Source organism: Lynx rufus, unplaced genomic scaffold, assembly GCF_022079265.1.
Source record: "Lynx rufus isolate CCGP_SWC_20201006 ecotype Redwood Valley unplaced genomic scaffold, mLynRuf1.p SCAF_4, whole genome shotgun sequence".
Taxonomy (NCBI): Eukaryota; Metazoa; Chordata; class Mammalia; order Carnivora; family Felidae; genus Lynx; species Lynx rufus.
In genome coordinates, this window is record NW_025814856.1 from 46,168,310 (window position 1) to 46,183,746 (window position 15,437).

Below are 15,437 nucleotides of genomic sequence, written 5' to 3' on the forward strand. Positions count from 1 at the left end.
ACCAGTCTGACTGTGGCCCCAGCGGTGGGCTGGGGGCAGACATCAGGTCGGACTGCGGCCCCGCCCACCAACTCCAGTTATACACCACAGCACAGGGGAAGTGCCCTGCAGGCCCTCACCACACCAGGGACTATCCAAAATGACCAAGCGGAAGAATTCCCCCCAGAAGAATCTCCAGGAAATAACAACAGCTAATGAGCTGATCAAAAAGGATTTAAATAATATAACAGAAAGTGAATTTAGAATAATAGTCATAAAATTAATCGCTGGGCTGGAAAACAGCATACAGGACAGCAGAGAATCTCTTGCTACAGACATCAGGGGACTAATGAACAGTCACGAGGAGCTGAAAAACGCTTTAAAGGAAATGGAAAACAAAATGCAAACCACCACAGCTCGGATGGAAGAGGCAGAGGAGAGAATAGGTGAACTAGAAGATAAAGTTATGGAAAAAGAGGAAGCTGAGAAAAAGAGAGATAAAAAAATCCAGGAGTATGAGGGGAAAATTAGAGAACTAAGTGATACACTAAAAAGAAATAATTTACGCATAATTGGTATCCCAGAGGAGGAAGAGAGAGGGAAAGGTGCTGAAGGGGTACTTGAAGAAATCATAGCTGAGAACTTCCCTGAACTGGGGAAGGAAAAAGGCATTGAAATCCAAGAGGCACAGAGAACTCCCTTCAGACGTAACTTGAATCGATCTTCTGCACGACATATCATAGTGAAACTGGCAAAATACAAGGATAAAGAGAAAATTCTGAAAGCAGCAAGGGGTAAACGTGCCCTCACATATAAAGGGAGACCTATAAGACTTGTGACTGATCTCTCTTTTGAAACTTGGCAGGCCAGAAAGAATTGGCACGAGATTTTCAGGGTGCTAGACAGCAAAAATATGCAGCCAAGAATCCTTTATCCAGCAAGTCTGTCATTTAGAATAGAAGGAGAGATAAAGGTCTTCCCAAACAAACAAAAACTGAAGGAATTTGTCACCACTAAACCAGCCCTACAAGAGATCCTAAGGGGGACCCTGTGAGACAAAGTACCAGAGACATCACTACAAGCATAAAACATACAGACATCACAATGACTCTAAACCCGTATCTTTCTATAATAACACTGAATGTAAATGGATTAAATGCGCCAACCAAAAGACATAGGGTATCAGAATGGATAAAAAAACAAGACCCATCTATTTGCTGTCTACAAGAGACTCATTTTAGACCTGAGGACACCTTTAGATTGAGAGTGAGGGGATGGAGAACTATTTATCATGCTACTGGAAGCCAGAAGAAAGCTGGAGTAGCCATACTTATATCAGACAAACTAGACTTTAAATTAAAGGCTGTAACAAGAGATGAAGAAGGACATTATATAATAGTTACAGGGTCTATCCATCAGGAAGAGCTAACAATTATAAATGTCTATGCGCCGAATACCGGAGCCCCCAAATATATAAAACAATTACTCATAAACATAAGCAACCTTATTGATAAGAATGTGGTAATTGCTGGGGACTTTAACACCCCACTTACAGAAATGGATAGATCATCTAGACACACGGTCAATAAAGAAACAAGGGCCCTGAATGAGACACTGGATCAGATGGACTTGACAGATATATTTAGAACTCTGCATCCCAAAGCAACAGAATATACTTTCTTCTCGAGTGCACATGGAACATTCTCCAAGATAGATCATATACTGGGTCACAAATCAGCCCTTCATAAGTTTACAAGAATTGAAATTATACCATGCATACTTTCAGACCACAATGCTATGAAGCTTGAAGTCAACCACAGGAAAAAGTCTGGAAAACCTCCAAAAGCATGGAGGTTAAAGAACACCCTACTCACGAATGAGTGGGTCAACCAGGCAATTAGAGAAGAAATCAAAAAATATATGGAAACAAACGAAAATGAAAATACAACAATCCAAACGCTTTGGGATGCAGCGAAGGCAGTCCTGAGAGGAAAATACATCGCAATCCAGGCCTATCTCAAGAAACAAGAAAAATCCCAAATACAAAATCTAACAGCACACCTAAAGGAAATAGAAGCAGAACAGCAAAGGCAGCCTAAACCCAGCAGAAGAAGAGAAATAATAAAGATCAGAGCAGAAATAAACAATATAGAATCTAAAAAAACTGTAGAGCAGATCAACGAAACCAAGAGTTGGTTTTTTGAAAAAATAAACAAAATTGACAAACCTCTAGCCAGGCTTCTCAAAAAGAAAAGGGAGATGACCCAAATAGATAAAATCATGAATGAAAATGGAATTATTACAACCAATCCCTCAGAGATACAAACAATTATCAGGGAATACTATGAAAAACTATATGCCAACAAATTGGACAACCTGGAAGAAATGGACAAATTCCTGAACACCCACACTCTTCCAAAACTCAATCAGGAGGAAATAGAAAGCTTGAACAGACCCATAACCAGCGAAGAAATTGAATCGGTTATCAAAAATCTCCCAACAAATAAGAGTCCAGGACCAGATGGCTTCCCAGGGGAGTTCTACCAGACGTTTAAAGCAGAGATAATACCTATCCTTCTCAAGCTATTCCAAGAAATAGAAAGGGAAGGAAAACTTCCAGACTCATTCTATGAAGCCAGTATTACTTTGATTCCTAAACCAGACAGAGACCCAGTAAAAAAAGAGAACTACATGGGGCGCCTGGGTGGCGCAGTCGGTTAAGCGTCCGGCTTCAGCCAGGTCACGATCTCGCGGTCCGTGAGTTCGAGCCCCGCGTCAGGCTCTGGGCTGATGGCTCGGAGCCTGGAGCCTGTTTCCGATTCTGTGTCTCCCTCACTCTCTGCCCCTCCCCCATTCATGCTCTGTCTCTCTCTGTCCCAAAAATAAATAAAAAACGTTGAAAAAAAAAAATTTAGAAAAAAAGAGAACTACAGGCCAATATCCCTGATGAATATGGATGCCAAAATTCTCAATAAGATACTAGCAAATCGAATTCAACAGCATATAAAAAGAATTATTCACCATGATCAAGTGGGATTCATTCCTGGGATGCAGGGCTGGTTCAACATTCGCAAATCAATCAACGTGATACATCACATTAACAAAAAAAAAGAGAAGAACCATATGATCCTGTCAATCGATGCAGAAAAGGCCTTTGATAAAATCCAGCACCCTTTCTTAATAAAAACCCTTGAGAAAGTCGGGATAGAAGGAACATACTTAAAGATCATAAAAGCCATTTATGAAAAGCCCACAGCTAACATCATCCTCAACGGGGAAAAACTGAGAGCTTTTTCCCTGAGATCAGGAACACGACAGGGATGCCCACTCTCACCGTTGTTATTTAACATAGTGCTGGAAGTTCTAGCATCAGCAATCAGACAACAAAAGGAAATCAAAGGCATCAAAATTGGCAAAGATGAAGTCAAGCTTTCGCTTTTTGCAGATGACATGATATTATACATGGAAAATCCGATAGACTCCACCAAAAGTCTGCTAGAACTGATACATGAATTCAGCAAAGTTGCAGGATACAAAATCAATGTACAGAAATCAGTTGCATTCTTATACACTAACAATGAAGCAACAGAAAGACAAATAAAGAAACTGATCCCATTCACAATTGCACCAAAAAGCATAAAATACCTAGGAATAAATCTAACCAAAGATGTAAAGGATCTGTATGCTGAAAACTATAGAAAGCTTATGAAGGTAATTGAAGAAGATTTAAAGAAATGGAAAGACATTCCCTGCTCATGGATTGGAAAAATAAATATTGTCAAAATGTCAATACTACCCAAAGCTATCTACACATTCAATGCAATCCCAATCAAAATTGCACCAGCATTCTTCTCGAAACTAGAACAAGCAATCCTAAAATTCATATGGAACCACAAAAGGCCCCGAATAGCCAAAGGAATTTTGAAGAAGAAGACCAAAGCAGGAGGCATCACAATCCCAGACTTCAGCCTCTACTACAAAGCTGTCATCATCAAGACAGCATGGTATTGGCACAAAAACAGACACACAGACCAATGGAATAGAATAGAAACCCCAGAACTAGACCCACAAACATATGGCCAACTCATCTTTGACAAAGCAGGAAAGAACATCCAATGGAAAAAAGACAGCCTCTTTAACAAATGGTGCTGGGAGAACTGGACAGCAACATGCAGAAGGTTGAAACTAGACCACTTTCTCACACCATTTACAAAAATAAACTCAAAATGGATAAAGGACCTAAATGTGAGACAGGAAACCATCAGAACCTTAGAGGAGAAAGCAGGAAAAGACCTCTCTGACCTCAGCCGCAGCAATCTCTTACTCGACACATCCCCAAAGGCAAGGGAATTAAAAGCAAAAGTGAATTACTGGGACCTTATGAAGATAAAAAGCTTCTGCACAGCAAAGGAAACAACCAACAAAACTAAAAGACAACCAACGGAATGGGAAAAGATATTTGCAAATGACATATCGGACAAAGGGCTAGTATCTAAAATCTATAAAGAGCTCACCAAACTCCACACCCGAAAAACAAATAACCCAGTGAAGAAATGGGCAGAAAACATGAATAGACACTTCTCTAAAGAAGACATCCAGATGGCCAACAGGCACATGAAAAGATGTTCAGCGTCGCTCCTTATCAGGGAAATACAAATCAAAACCACACTCAGGTATCACCTCACGCCAGTCAGAGTGGCCAAAATGAACAAATCAGGAGACTATAGATGCTGGAGAGGATGTGGAGAAACGGGAACCCTCTTGCACTGTTGGTGGGAATGCAAATTGGTGCAGCCGCTCTGGAAAACAGTGTGGAGGTTCCTCAGAAAATTAAAAATAGACCTACCCTATGACCCAGCAATAGCACTGCTAGGAATCTACCCAAGGGATACAGGAGTACTGATGCATAGGGGCACTTGTACCCCAATGTTCATAGCAGCACTCTCAACAATAGCCAAATTATGGAAAGAGCCTAAATGTCCATCAACTGATGAATGGATAAAGAAATTGTGGTTTATATACACAATGGAATACTACGTGGCAATGAGAAAAAATGAAATATGGCCTTTTGTAGCAACGTGGATGGAACTGGAGAGTGTGATGCTAAGTGAAATAAGCCATACAGAGAAAGACAGATACCATATGGTTTCACTCTTATGTGGATCCTGAGAAACTCAACAGGAACCCATGGGGGAGGGGAAGGGAGAAAAAAAAAAGACGTTAGCGTGGGAGAGAGCCAAAGCATAAGAGACTGTTAAAAACTGAGAACAAACTGAGGGTTGATGGGGGGTGGGAGGGAGGGGCGGGTGGGTGATGGGTATTGAGGAGGGCACCTTTTGGGATGAGCACTGGGTGTTGTATGGAAACCAATTTGTCAATAAACTTCATAAAAAAAAATACTGTGTACTTTTTGACAGTTCTATAAGGAATCAGGTGGAAACCCAACTTGTAACCAATACAAGATTTCAAATTTATTCTGGGGCTTCTTTAGTGCCCCATACACATCATTGCTTAGAAAATTCAGGGCATTGTAGCAACGTGGATGGAATTGGAGAGTGTGATGCTAAGTGAAATAAGCCATACAGAGAAAGACAGATACCATATGGTTTCACTCTTATGTGGATCCTGAGAAACTTAACAGAAACCCATGGGGGAGGGGAAGGGAAAAAAAAAAAAAGAGGTTAGAGTGGAAGAGAGCCAAAGCATAAGAGACTCTTAAAAACTGAGAACAAACTGAGGGTTGATGGGGGGGTGGGAGGGAGGAGAGGGTGGGTGATGGGTATTGAGAAGGGCACCTTTTGGGATGAGCACTGAGTGTTGTATGGAAACCAGTTTGACAATAAACTTTATATATTGAAAAATAAAATAAAATAAAAACTAAAAAAAAAAGAAAATTCAGGGCAAATGGCTGTTTTTGTTATTGTTCTTGTTTTAGGAGAATGGACACCTTTACTGCACCACCTAAAACCTAAAATCTTTTTTAGTTGTAACAAATATTTTAAAAAGCATTACATATATTGCTTAATAAATTGTAAGGCAAACATCTTTATAACCCACCCTCCATGAAAGAAAGTACTTTGCCAATTACTGCAGAAGCCATTATTATGCCCATGGTGAACATAAATCCTCTGTCTCATCAGAGAGGAAAACCACTGCTCAGACTTTTCACTTTTATTTAAGATACAATTGATACAGGACATTATATTAGCTCCAGGTGTACAACATGATTCAATAATCCTATATAGTATGAAGTGATTACATAATAAGTCTAGTTAACATCCATCACAACAGTTAAATAATTTGTTTTTTTTATGGTAAAAACTTTTAAGATCTCTTACCAACTTTCAAATATATAATACTGCATTAACTATAGTCACCATACTGCACTATCCTTTTATATGCACTGTTACCTTATTTTATTTGCAGTTTAATTATTTAACTATGCATCCTATACATTACAGTTTACATTGTTGTTTTTTTTTTAATATGGTATTTAGGTATCTAAATCTGTAAGTTCTCCCTTAACTTTTTCCTTTTGTAATTTATTTGCTGAAGAAACTGGGTCATTTGTCCAATAGAGATTCCCAGAGTCAAGATTTTGTTGACTATAAACTTATAGTGTAGTTTACCATTATCCCCTGTCCTCTGCACCTCCTGAAAATTGATAGCTGAATCTGGAGGCTTTATCAGATTCAGGTTTGATTTGGAGATAGTTAAAACTTCCCTAGAGGTGGTGATGTCTTCTTCATTAAGAAGCACATAGTGTAGGGGTGCATGGGTGGTTCAGTCAGTTAAGCAACTCTTGGTTTTGGCTCAGGTGATGATCTCAAGGTTCATGTCAATTTAATCATATACCACTTTCCTACTTAATTTGTTTAGGTGTGCCCCTCACCTTTTCAGGGTAAAATAAAGTATCTAAGCCTTGAAGCCTAATCTCTCACCATCTCCCTCACCCTGTATTCTACCTACACTGTCTGTAAACAGTCAATATTCAAGATCACTTCCTCTAGGCCTATTGCCTACAATTCCCTCCTCTGTCTGAGTCATATGTCCCTCATTTGGGTTCCTCAAATAAATACCTCTATGTATCCTAAAAAGTGGCACACACAGTAACTTAATGATGGGTTTTCACCTCCCCTAGATCCTAGGCTCTTTAGGAATCACAAATAAAGTTTTCACTTCTATATCCCCAGGGCCTAGCATGGCACATAGTTCAGGGCAGACACTTAAAAAAAAAAAAAATCTTTATGGACTGAATGAGTGAAATCATGAATATGATGAGGAATTAGCTATTTGAATTATTCCTAATTGTAAAAATTCTTTTTCTTTTATAACACAGTCCCAGACTTGGATAGCATGGTTGCATGATAGTGAAACCTGTGTAAAAGACACTGCTTGACAAACATTCTATATTTTCTTAGTAGAGTTTGGGCCTCATCTTACCTTTGAACCTCAGATCCAAATGCACTGTCTTCTGGAATCTCAGGCCAAAGGAAATTCTCAAAAGCAACCACAAGGTAATTTTATGGGAAGAAGAAACCACGGCCCAAAGCCAGATCACCAGCTCGGTCTTCCCTTTTAAGGAAGAAGCCAGTCCACACCCTCGGGTAGTACGCTGATCAATTACAAAGCAACACAGCTCTCCACCAGAAAATGCTCCAACCTACACAGGGAGGAGTTTTCCAGTGTGAAGAAATTAGAACATTTGGAGACAGACCAAATGAACAGGGTCAATATTATTTTGGGGTTCCTAGGAAGTATTCTTGCAGTATTTCTGTGACTGGGTATAATGTAAAGCTGTTGTAGTATAGAGGAGTAATAGGCACAGGTTGAATTGTGTGACATAAAAGCTTTGCCTCCCCTCCCCCCAAAAGAAAGACTGTGCTCAAGGACTGAACTAGGTTCATGCATTATTCTCATAATCCTCCAAACATCTGAGACACAAGATTCCTCAGGCCTTGGAAGAGAAGGCAGAATGTTAAGCAGTTCTGCAGAGAAGCAGAAAAATAGAAGACTTCAGACAAAAGCTTCAAGTGTAGTTTTAAAATGATTATTAAAATGGTCTAAAAAGAGGTTTAATAAAGGACTTAAAAGGTAAAAATGAAAAAGCTCTCCAGCAGCAGACAGGTAGGTCCTATCCTGAGAACAGGTGTTCAGACCCACAGGAAGCTGTGCGCCTTGTTCCTAATGAAGTTTTACAATCACCTCATTTTCTCATCCTCTTCTTCCTCAAGGTGAGTACCAACAATGCTAATACAATCACAACTTCCACTGTGGACTCCTGGCCTAGTTTTTCTTTTTCTTCTTCTTTCATTAACCATCAGAGATAGCCAACCCTGAATAAGCCAAGTTTCCGTTCTGGAGGCGTTCTGGAAGTAATAGATAACAGTAGCCTGCATTGCTCTGAGTAGATCAGAATTTCCAATTTCCATGAATGAGATAAAGTTTCCTGTCCTACAAATGTGAAATGTGGTGCTGGTAAAATCCAGAGCACCAGGTGTTTCAATCTGTAGGACCGTAAGCCAGATGAAAGAACCATTCTAATCAAGTCTTCCTTTTGAAGTTCCAGATTCAAACAATCCATTCCTCCTTGAAAGTATGTTAAAACCCTTTTGCCACACCATAGTTTGTGTCAATGCCACTCAAGCCAAAAGCACAGAAGTCAAGGTGATTCTTTTACCCCTAGAACCATATTTGGGCTATACACTCCAGCCAGGTGCAGTGGGCATCTATTACTTTTGCCCACCTGGTATTCAATACTTCCTGTTCTTGTCAGAGCAACTGACATCCCTTTGAAAACCATGTATTCAACTCTCTAAGTATAGAGAGTCATGAGCTCTTACCCCATCTACTGTGGCTCAGGTTGGCCAACTGTGACTTTGAGACAAGGGGTACTCTCTCTTCCATCAGTAAAAAGAGATAGACAGAAAGAGAGAGATTGCCTGAAAACGGAGCAAACACATAAGAAAGAAGAGCCAGGAGACAGTCAAAAAGGAAGATCTGAAGATACTGCCTCAGGCCCTGGAACCAGTTGTGTCTGGGGCCTTATCTGCTCTTGAACTTTCCAACTATGAGAGCCCATAATGGCCCTCCTCCACTTTTTTTCCAGCTGAGGTCAGCTCTGCCTTTTCTTTCCCTTGCTGTGAGATTTTTATCTTACATACAAAAATGAAATAAGCTTATATGAACACTTTTGGGTAGGCCTCCCTTTTCCTTCTTTCCTCTCCTCAAATCTAATAAGCTAAAGGCTCAGAAGAAAGTGAGGTGAAAAAGAGAAGCATGATCTCTGGATCTGCCTTAGCTGTCTATACAAGGCTTATCTATCTATACCATTCTCTTAGTCTACCGCCTACACAGACAGACAATAATTATAGATGGAATAACATTAAAGTTCTTTCAAGCCCTGGGATTTATGAGTCTATTAAGCCTCAGTGGCCTCATCTGTAAAGTGGGCAATAGTATCTCTTACTGGATTCTTGGGAGGATGAGACACAGCAAAAGATTATTTTACAAAGTTTTCTTCAAAATATGGGACACCCTTTATTCCCACAGCAGTTTTTTCAGTATTGCATCCACAAAAAAAAGATAACATCATTCAAGCAATTATTAGAGAACGTCTAAAATGTGTAAGGCACTCTGGCAATAGAGATACAGAGATTTAAAAAGGTCTAAAAATACTTCCCATGTAGAATATCAGACAACTACACAGAAAATACCAAAGAAAATATACAAGTTGCCTTTAATACTACTTTCTGGAGGAAAGGTTTCATGGAAGAGATGGCATTCGATCATGCTTCGACACATGGGAAAGCATTACTCAATCAGAAACATTCTCAGATGGGAAATCAGGACTGGAGTTACCCATACATACAGAGCCATGACATACAATTTAATCATCCCATGATTCCAAATGCCTTTCAAGCAACAGTTTTAAAAGATACATGGAGATCAAAACATCTTGCTACCTTGTACAAAATAACCCCAGTAGAAATCGTTAGGACAATTTTCTCATCGAGAATTATATATATTTTTAACCAGAAGGGACTTGAGTAAAATTTTAAAATATCTAAGTTGTTTCCCATACAATTTTTACTGCAAGAACTTTCCAATGAAACTGTAAATTCCTTGAGGGTAAAGCCAGTGCTATTTATTATTTTGTGTCCCTCATCTTGCCAAGTGCTCATTAAATGAATTGAAATACAAAAAAAAGACTCACAGTTGAAAAGCGTTACGTTAAAAAGTGTGAAAATGTCATCCCCAGAAACCTTACATTACTAACATTTCCCAGAACACACCATGCACTTGCACAACGCTCTGTTTGTGCCCACACTCCTCCCCTTCTTGGAATGTCCTTCAATCTGTCCTTCCATCCCAGCTCCTGAAAATATCTCCTTCAAGCCCTAGCTCTAATGTGACCTTTTCTTTAAGATATTTCCTAATTTGTCCAGGAAGAATGAATTGTTGCTTCCTCTCCAAGGGCTTTGTAACATATTTCTCCTATAGTGTTATCACTATGGAAAAATGATGCTTACATGTAATTGTGCGTGGAGGCGGAAGGCAGAGAGAGAGAGAGTGAGAGAGAGAGGAAGGTAGGGGGAGAATAACGATGGGGGAACAGAGAGTGCACATGTGCAGACGCTAGCAAGCACACACCCACCAGAGAGTAAATGGTAAATGCTTTAAGGGGAGGGCATAGGTCTTTTTCTTTTCTTTATGCCCAGGACATAAGGTAGTGTTATCAAATATGTGTACCAAATAAACATCTGCTGAATTAAACTAAATAAACACAAAAGAAAAAAATTAGATTTAATACAACCCCAATCCAAACCTCAGAAAGTTATTTTATGATATCAACAAAGTGATTCTAAGTTTATATGAACAGACAAAAGGCCCAGAATAGCCAACACAACACTGAAGGAAAAAAACAAAGCTAGAGGGTGGATGCTACCCAACTTGAAGAGTTACTGTAAAGTTACAGTAATCAAGATGGTGTATACTGGTGAAAGAACAAATAGATCAATAAAACAGCAAAGAGAGCCCAGGAGAAAACATCCGTAAGGAAAGTCAACTGGTCTTTGAGGAAGGAGCTAAGGCAAAAGAGTGGAGCAAAGATAGTCTCTTCAATAAACAGTGCCAGAACAACTGGATATTCACATAAAAATAATAATCCAGACACAGACATTATACCCTTCACAAAAATTAACTCAAAATAGATCACAGACCTAAATCTAAAATGCAAAACTGTAAAACTCTTAGAAGATAACATAGGAGAAAACCTAGATGACAATGGGTATGGTGATGACTTTTTAAATTTTTTTTATGTTTATTTATTTTTGAGAGAGAGACAGACACACAGACAGACTTGAACAGGGGAGGGGCAGAGAGAGAGGGAGGCACAGAAACTGAAGCAGGCTCCAGGCTCTGAGCTGTCAGCACACAGCCCAACACGGGGCTTGAACTCACGAACCATGAGATCATGACCTGAGCTGAAGTCAGATGTTTAACTGACTGAGCCACCCAGGGGCCCGGGTGATGACTTTTTAGACACAACATCAAAGGCATCATCCACAAAAGAAGGTGCCAAGCCAGGCTTCAATAAAATTAAAAATTTCTGCTCTTCAAAAAATAATTCAAGAGAATGAGAAGACAAGCCACAGACTAAGAAAAATTCGCAGATGACACATCTGATAAAGGACTGTTATCCAAAACAAAGAACTCTTCAAACTCAACAATAAGAAAACAAAACAATCTGATTTAAAAACAGGCCATGGGGCACCTGGGTGCCTCAGTCAGTTACGTGTCTGACTCTTGATTTCAGCACAGGTCATGATCTCATGGTTTGTGGGTTCGAGCCCTCATCAGGCTCCACACTAACAGTGTGAAGCCTGCTTGGGATTCTCTGTCTCCCCCTTTCTCTGCCCCTCCCCTGCTCACTCTCGCTCTTGCTCTCTTTCTCTCTCAAAATAAATAAATAAACATCAAAAAAGAAAAGGAAAAAAATTAAAAGGAAAATAAAAATGGGCCAAAGACTTAACAGACACCTCAACACAGAAGACACACAGATGGCAAAGATATCATATGTTAAGCAAAAAAATGCAAACTAAAACAACAGTGAGATACCACCACATACCTCAGAATGCCCAAAATCTGGAACAATGACAACACCAAATGCTGGTGACAGTGTGGAGCAAGAGGAACGCTCATATATTGCTAGTGGAAATGCAAAATGATACAAGCACTTTGGAAGACAATTTTGCAGTTTCTTAAAAACCTAAGCATATTCTTGCCATATGTTCCAGCAATTGTGCTTCTTGGTATTTATGAAAATTTATGTCCATACAAAAACCTGCACACAGATGTTTATAGCAGCTTTATTCCCAATTGCCAAAACTTAAATGCAAGCAAGATGCCCTTTGGTAAGTGAATGGAGAGATAAACTGTAGTTTATGGATATTATTCAGTGCTACAAAGAAACTAGCTATTAAACTATGAAAAGACATCGAAGAATCATAAATGCATATTACCAAAGAAAGAAGCCAATCTGAAAGGCTACATAGTATATAATTCCAATTGTGGCATTCCAGAAAAGGCAAAACTATGGGCACAATAAAAAGATCAGACGTTGCCAGTGGGGAGGAGGGGAAGGAATGAATAGAGGGAGCACAAAGAGTTTTAGGGGAATGAAAATACTATACTATATACCACACTATATGATATTATAATGATGAATATACACCATACATTTGTCCAAACCCATACAACGCACAACACCAAGTGTGAACTCTAAGGAAAACTATGGACTTTGGATAACTATGATACATAAATGTAGGCTCATCATTTGTAACAAATGTACCATTCTGGTGGAGGATGTTGATAACTGGGGAAGCTATACATTGTGTAGGGGCTGGGGATATATGGGAAATTTCTGTACCTTCTTCTCAGTTTTGTTTTAAATGTAAAAATCCTCTAAAAGAAACAGTAAGTTTTAAAAAAAAGAAAATTAAGGGAAACAATGTCAATCACTACAACCAAGTATCTCTCTCATAATATTGGACTTCTTGAATTCAGAATAATGGCTAAGTGTCAGAATTAGACCAAAGTCATCTCCACATGAACTGAAACACTTGAAACTAAGGAAAACAGAGAGATAAAGAACTGCCTCTTATGAAGTCTTTTGTCTTGATAACAAGGCTACTTTGGATTTAGTCATTAAGTAGAGTCCTTGAATGCTTGTGAGCTGTGTTCTCAGCAACAGCTAGTTCACTAATAGCATAAGATGCCTCCAAACATTAGAGAAAGTGAATTCAAGGGAAGACTAGCATAAAATAAAAACATGTATGGAAGAAACAAACAAACAAGCAAACAGGAACTTGCCAAAAATGACCCAAACAATACCTAGGCCAGACCCAAAACCACTCTGAAAAAATGGAAAAAAATGTTTATCTTATTAACATAATTAAACAGACATTGGCACCCACATCTCATTCTGAAATTAAAAAAGAAGTTAGAGCACTTAAAATGAGGAATGTTCTGTACTGGCCAAAAGGTTCTAGGGAAAAATTTGATATAGATCAATCTGTAAATGTCACCCTGTTAGTAACAAAGCAGATAAAAAGATACAAGGCATTCTCTTTTGAAGGAGGGAGGAACTGATTATCATTTACCACAAAGGTAGAAATTAAAATCATCTATGGTCAATACACACTACAACAATAACCAGGGCTCCTACCACACAAAAGATAAACACTAATAAATCAGGGCATCCTCTGAGTAACAACCAGAAAATGTGTAAGGCCAAAAATTACACAGGACAGAGAAACAACCAGAAGCCCAGCTACCAACCTCCTAACCCTCTATACCTGAGCCACAAAGTTAGAGTCCTCACCCCCAACATCCTCACTCCCTAGCTGGGGAAAGGCACCCCCAGACAGTATCTTTGGTAACTGTAATGTGAAAGTAAAGAACTACTATGGTGGCAGCATACGGAAATACTGAAGAGGAAGAAAAAGGAAGAAGTCAGGCATGGCCTGATGGAGGACACTACCTCTCACCTAAGTCCTGAGTACTGTTCAGAATTAAACCACAGGAAAGAAAATGGGGATAGAAAAAATAAGGAAAGGATGTACTAGATATACAAGAAGGAGTTTAGGAGTCAAACATCTGGGTTCTAGTCCCCATAATTCCACACCCATACCAATATGCAAAGTACCTGGAAAGAATGAAGTAACTGTTGTTACTAATGTTATTATTCATATATACTAACACTTAACACATCCAGGCACTAAGAGAGGCACAGATAAATAACACTAATAAAGGAACTACAATTGGTTTGGTCCTTCCTATGTGCTGAAGTAATAAGGATAATAAGATAAACAGGACAAGTCCTTGCCCTCAAGAAAGTCTACTGAAAAAACAAAACAAAAGAAGCAGTGTCTACTGGAAGAATCTATCGATAAACATACAACAATGTTAAAGACATTTAAAGACCACTGTCCAGATTCCTTCACAGTTAATAAAACCTGTCGCCCGTAAACGCCTGAGAAACTCAAGAGGAAGATAGGGTGGAGTAAGGAGGAAATGAGTAAGAAGTGAGAAAGGGGAGTGTCAACTGTCCTCAAACCAAATTCCCTAACAAGCAGGATTCGGCCGGGCCCCAAGATCCCACCGTCTTGAGGGGGAAAGGGGGGGAGGTGCTTTTCATCGAATCGAATCAGCACGTGAGCGACTTGGGGTGTGGTTATAATCTTTACCTGCCTTCCTGCAAACCCCTTGCCTTGCTCATCCCGACCCTGTCCAAGAACCCCGAGATCCCCACCCGCCTTCAGGGAATCGAGAGAGCACCTTGGTGGGCGCGAGCGGCCGCTCTCCCGGGACCTGCCCGGGGGCGTTCGCTTCCCGCGAGTATCGGTGCGCGGCCGCCGAGCTGCCATGGTCCCCGCGCCGCTGGGGAGTGCCACAGCCGCATGAGCCCGCCAGGGAAGCCGCGCCCGCGCCCGCGCCAGTCCTGGCCTCTTCGCCCCCAGCCGCCTCGCCCGGCAGCAAGAACAGTGGCAGCAAGAGGACGAGACCGAGCCGGGCGCAGGATCCACCAGCCAGCCCTAGTGAGGGCGCAGCCATGTTGTCCCGCAAGCCATGTGACCAGGTGGGTCACGTGACTGCGCCCTCCTTAAAGGAGCCAACCCTGAGTTGATTTTTGAGGTAGCCTTGCTCTCTCTCCAACTTTCTCTGGGTACCATTCCTATGGAGCGCCTCTGGTAGTCTCCGCTGACGCTGCAACGCAAAACCCTACAAAACTCAAGGCCTTACAGCGACTCTGAGCCTCATCATTATTTCTTGGTTGAAAAATGATAATCAAATTTGTTGAGCATTTGCTAAATGCCAGGCAGTATGCTAAGTAAGTACTTAACTTTTTGAAATCTCATTAACCCTCACAGGGACCCTGTAATATTTTTTAAATT

General features: G+C 40.2%; 1 protein-coding gene across 1 annotated transcript in view; it reads right to left on the reverse strand.

Annotated features, from left to right (window-relative positions):
- The window catches only part of SUMF1 (sulfatase modifying factor 1), a 99,537-nt gene extending 84,430 nt beyond the window's left edge, over positions 1–15,107 (reverse strand). Inside the window, exon 1 of the mRNA XM_047095106.1 lies at positions 14,821–15,107. Coding sequence (XP_046951062.1) covers positions 14,821–15,096 — 276 coding nt within the window. The 5' untranslated portion in view covers positions 15,097–15,107. The remainder of the gene's footprint in view (positions 1–14,820) is intronic.
- Between the last annotated feature and the right edge of the window lie 330 nt (positions 15,108–15,437).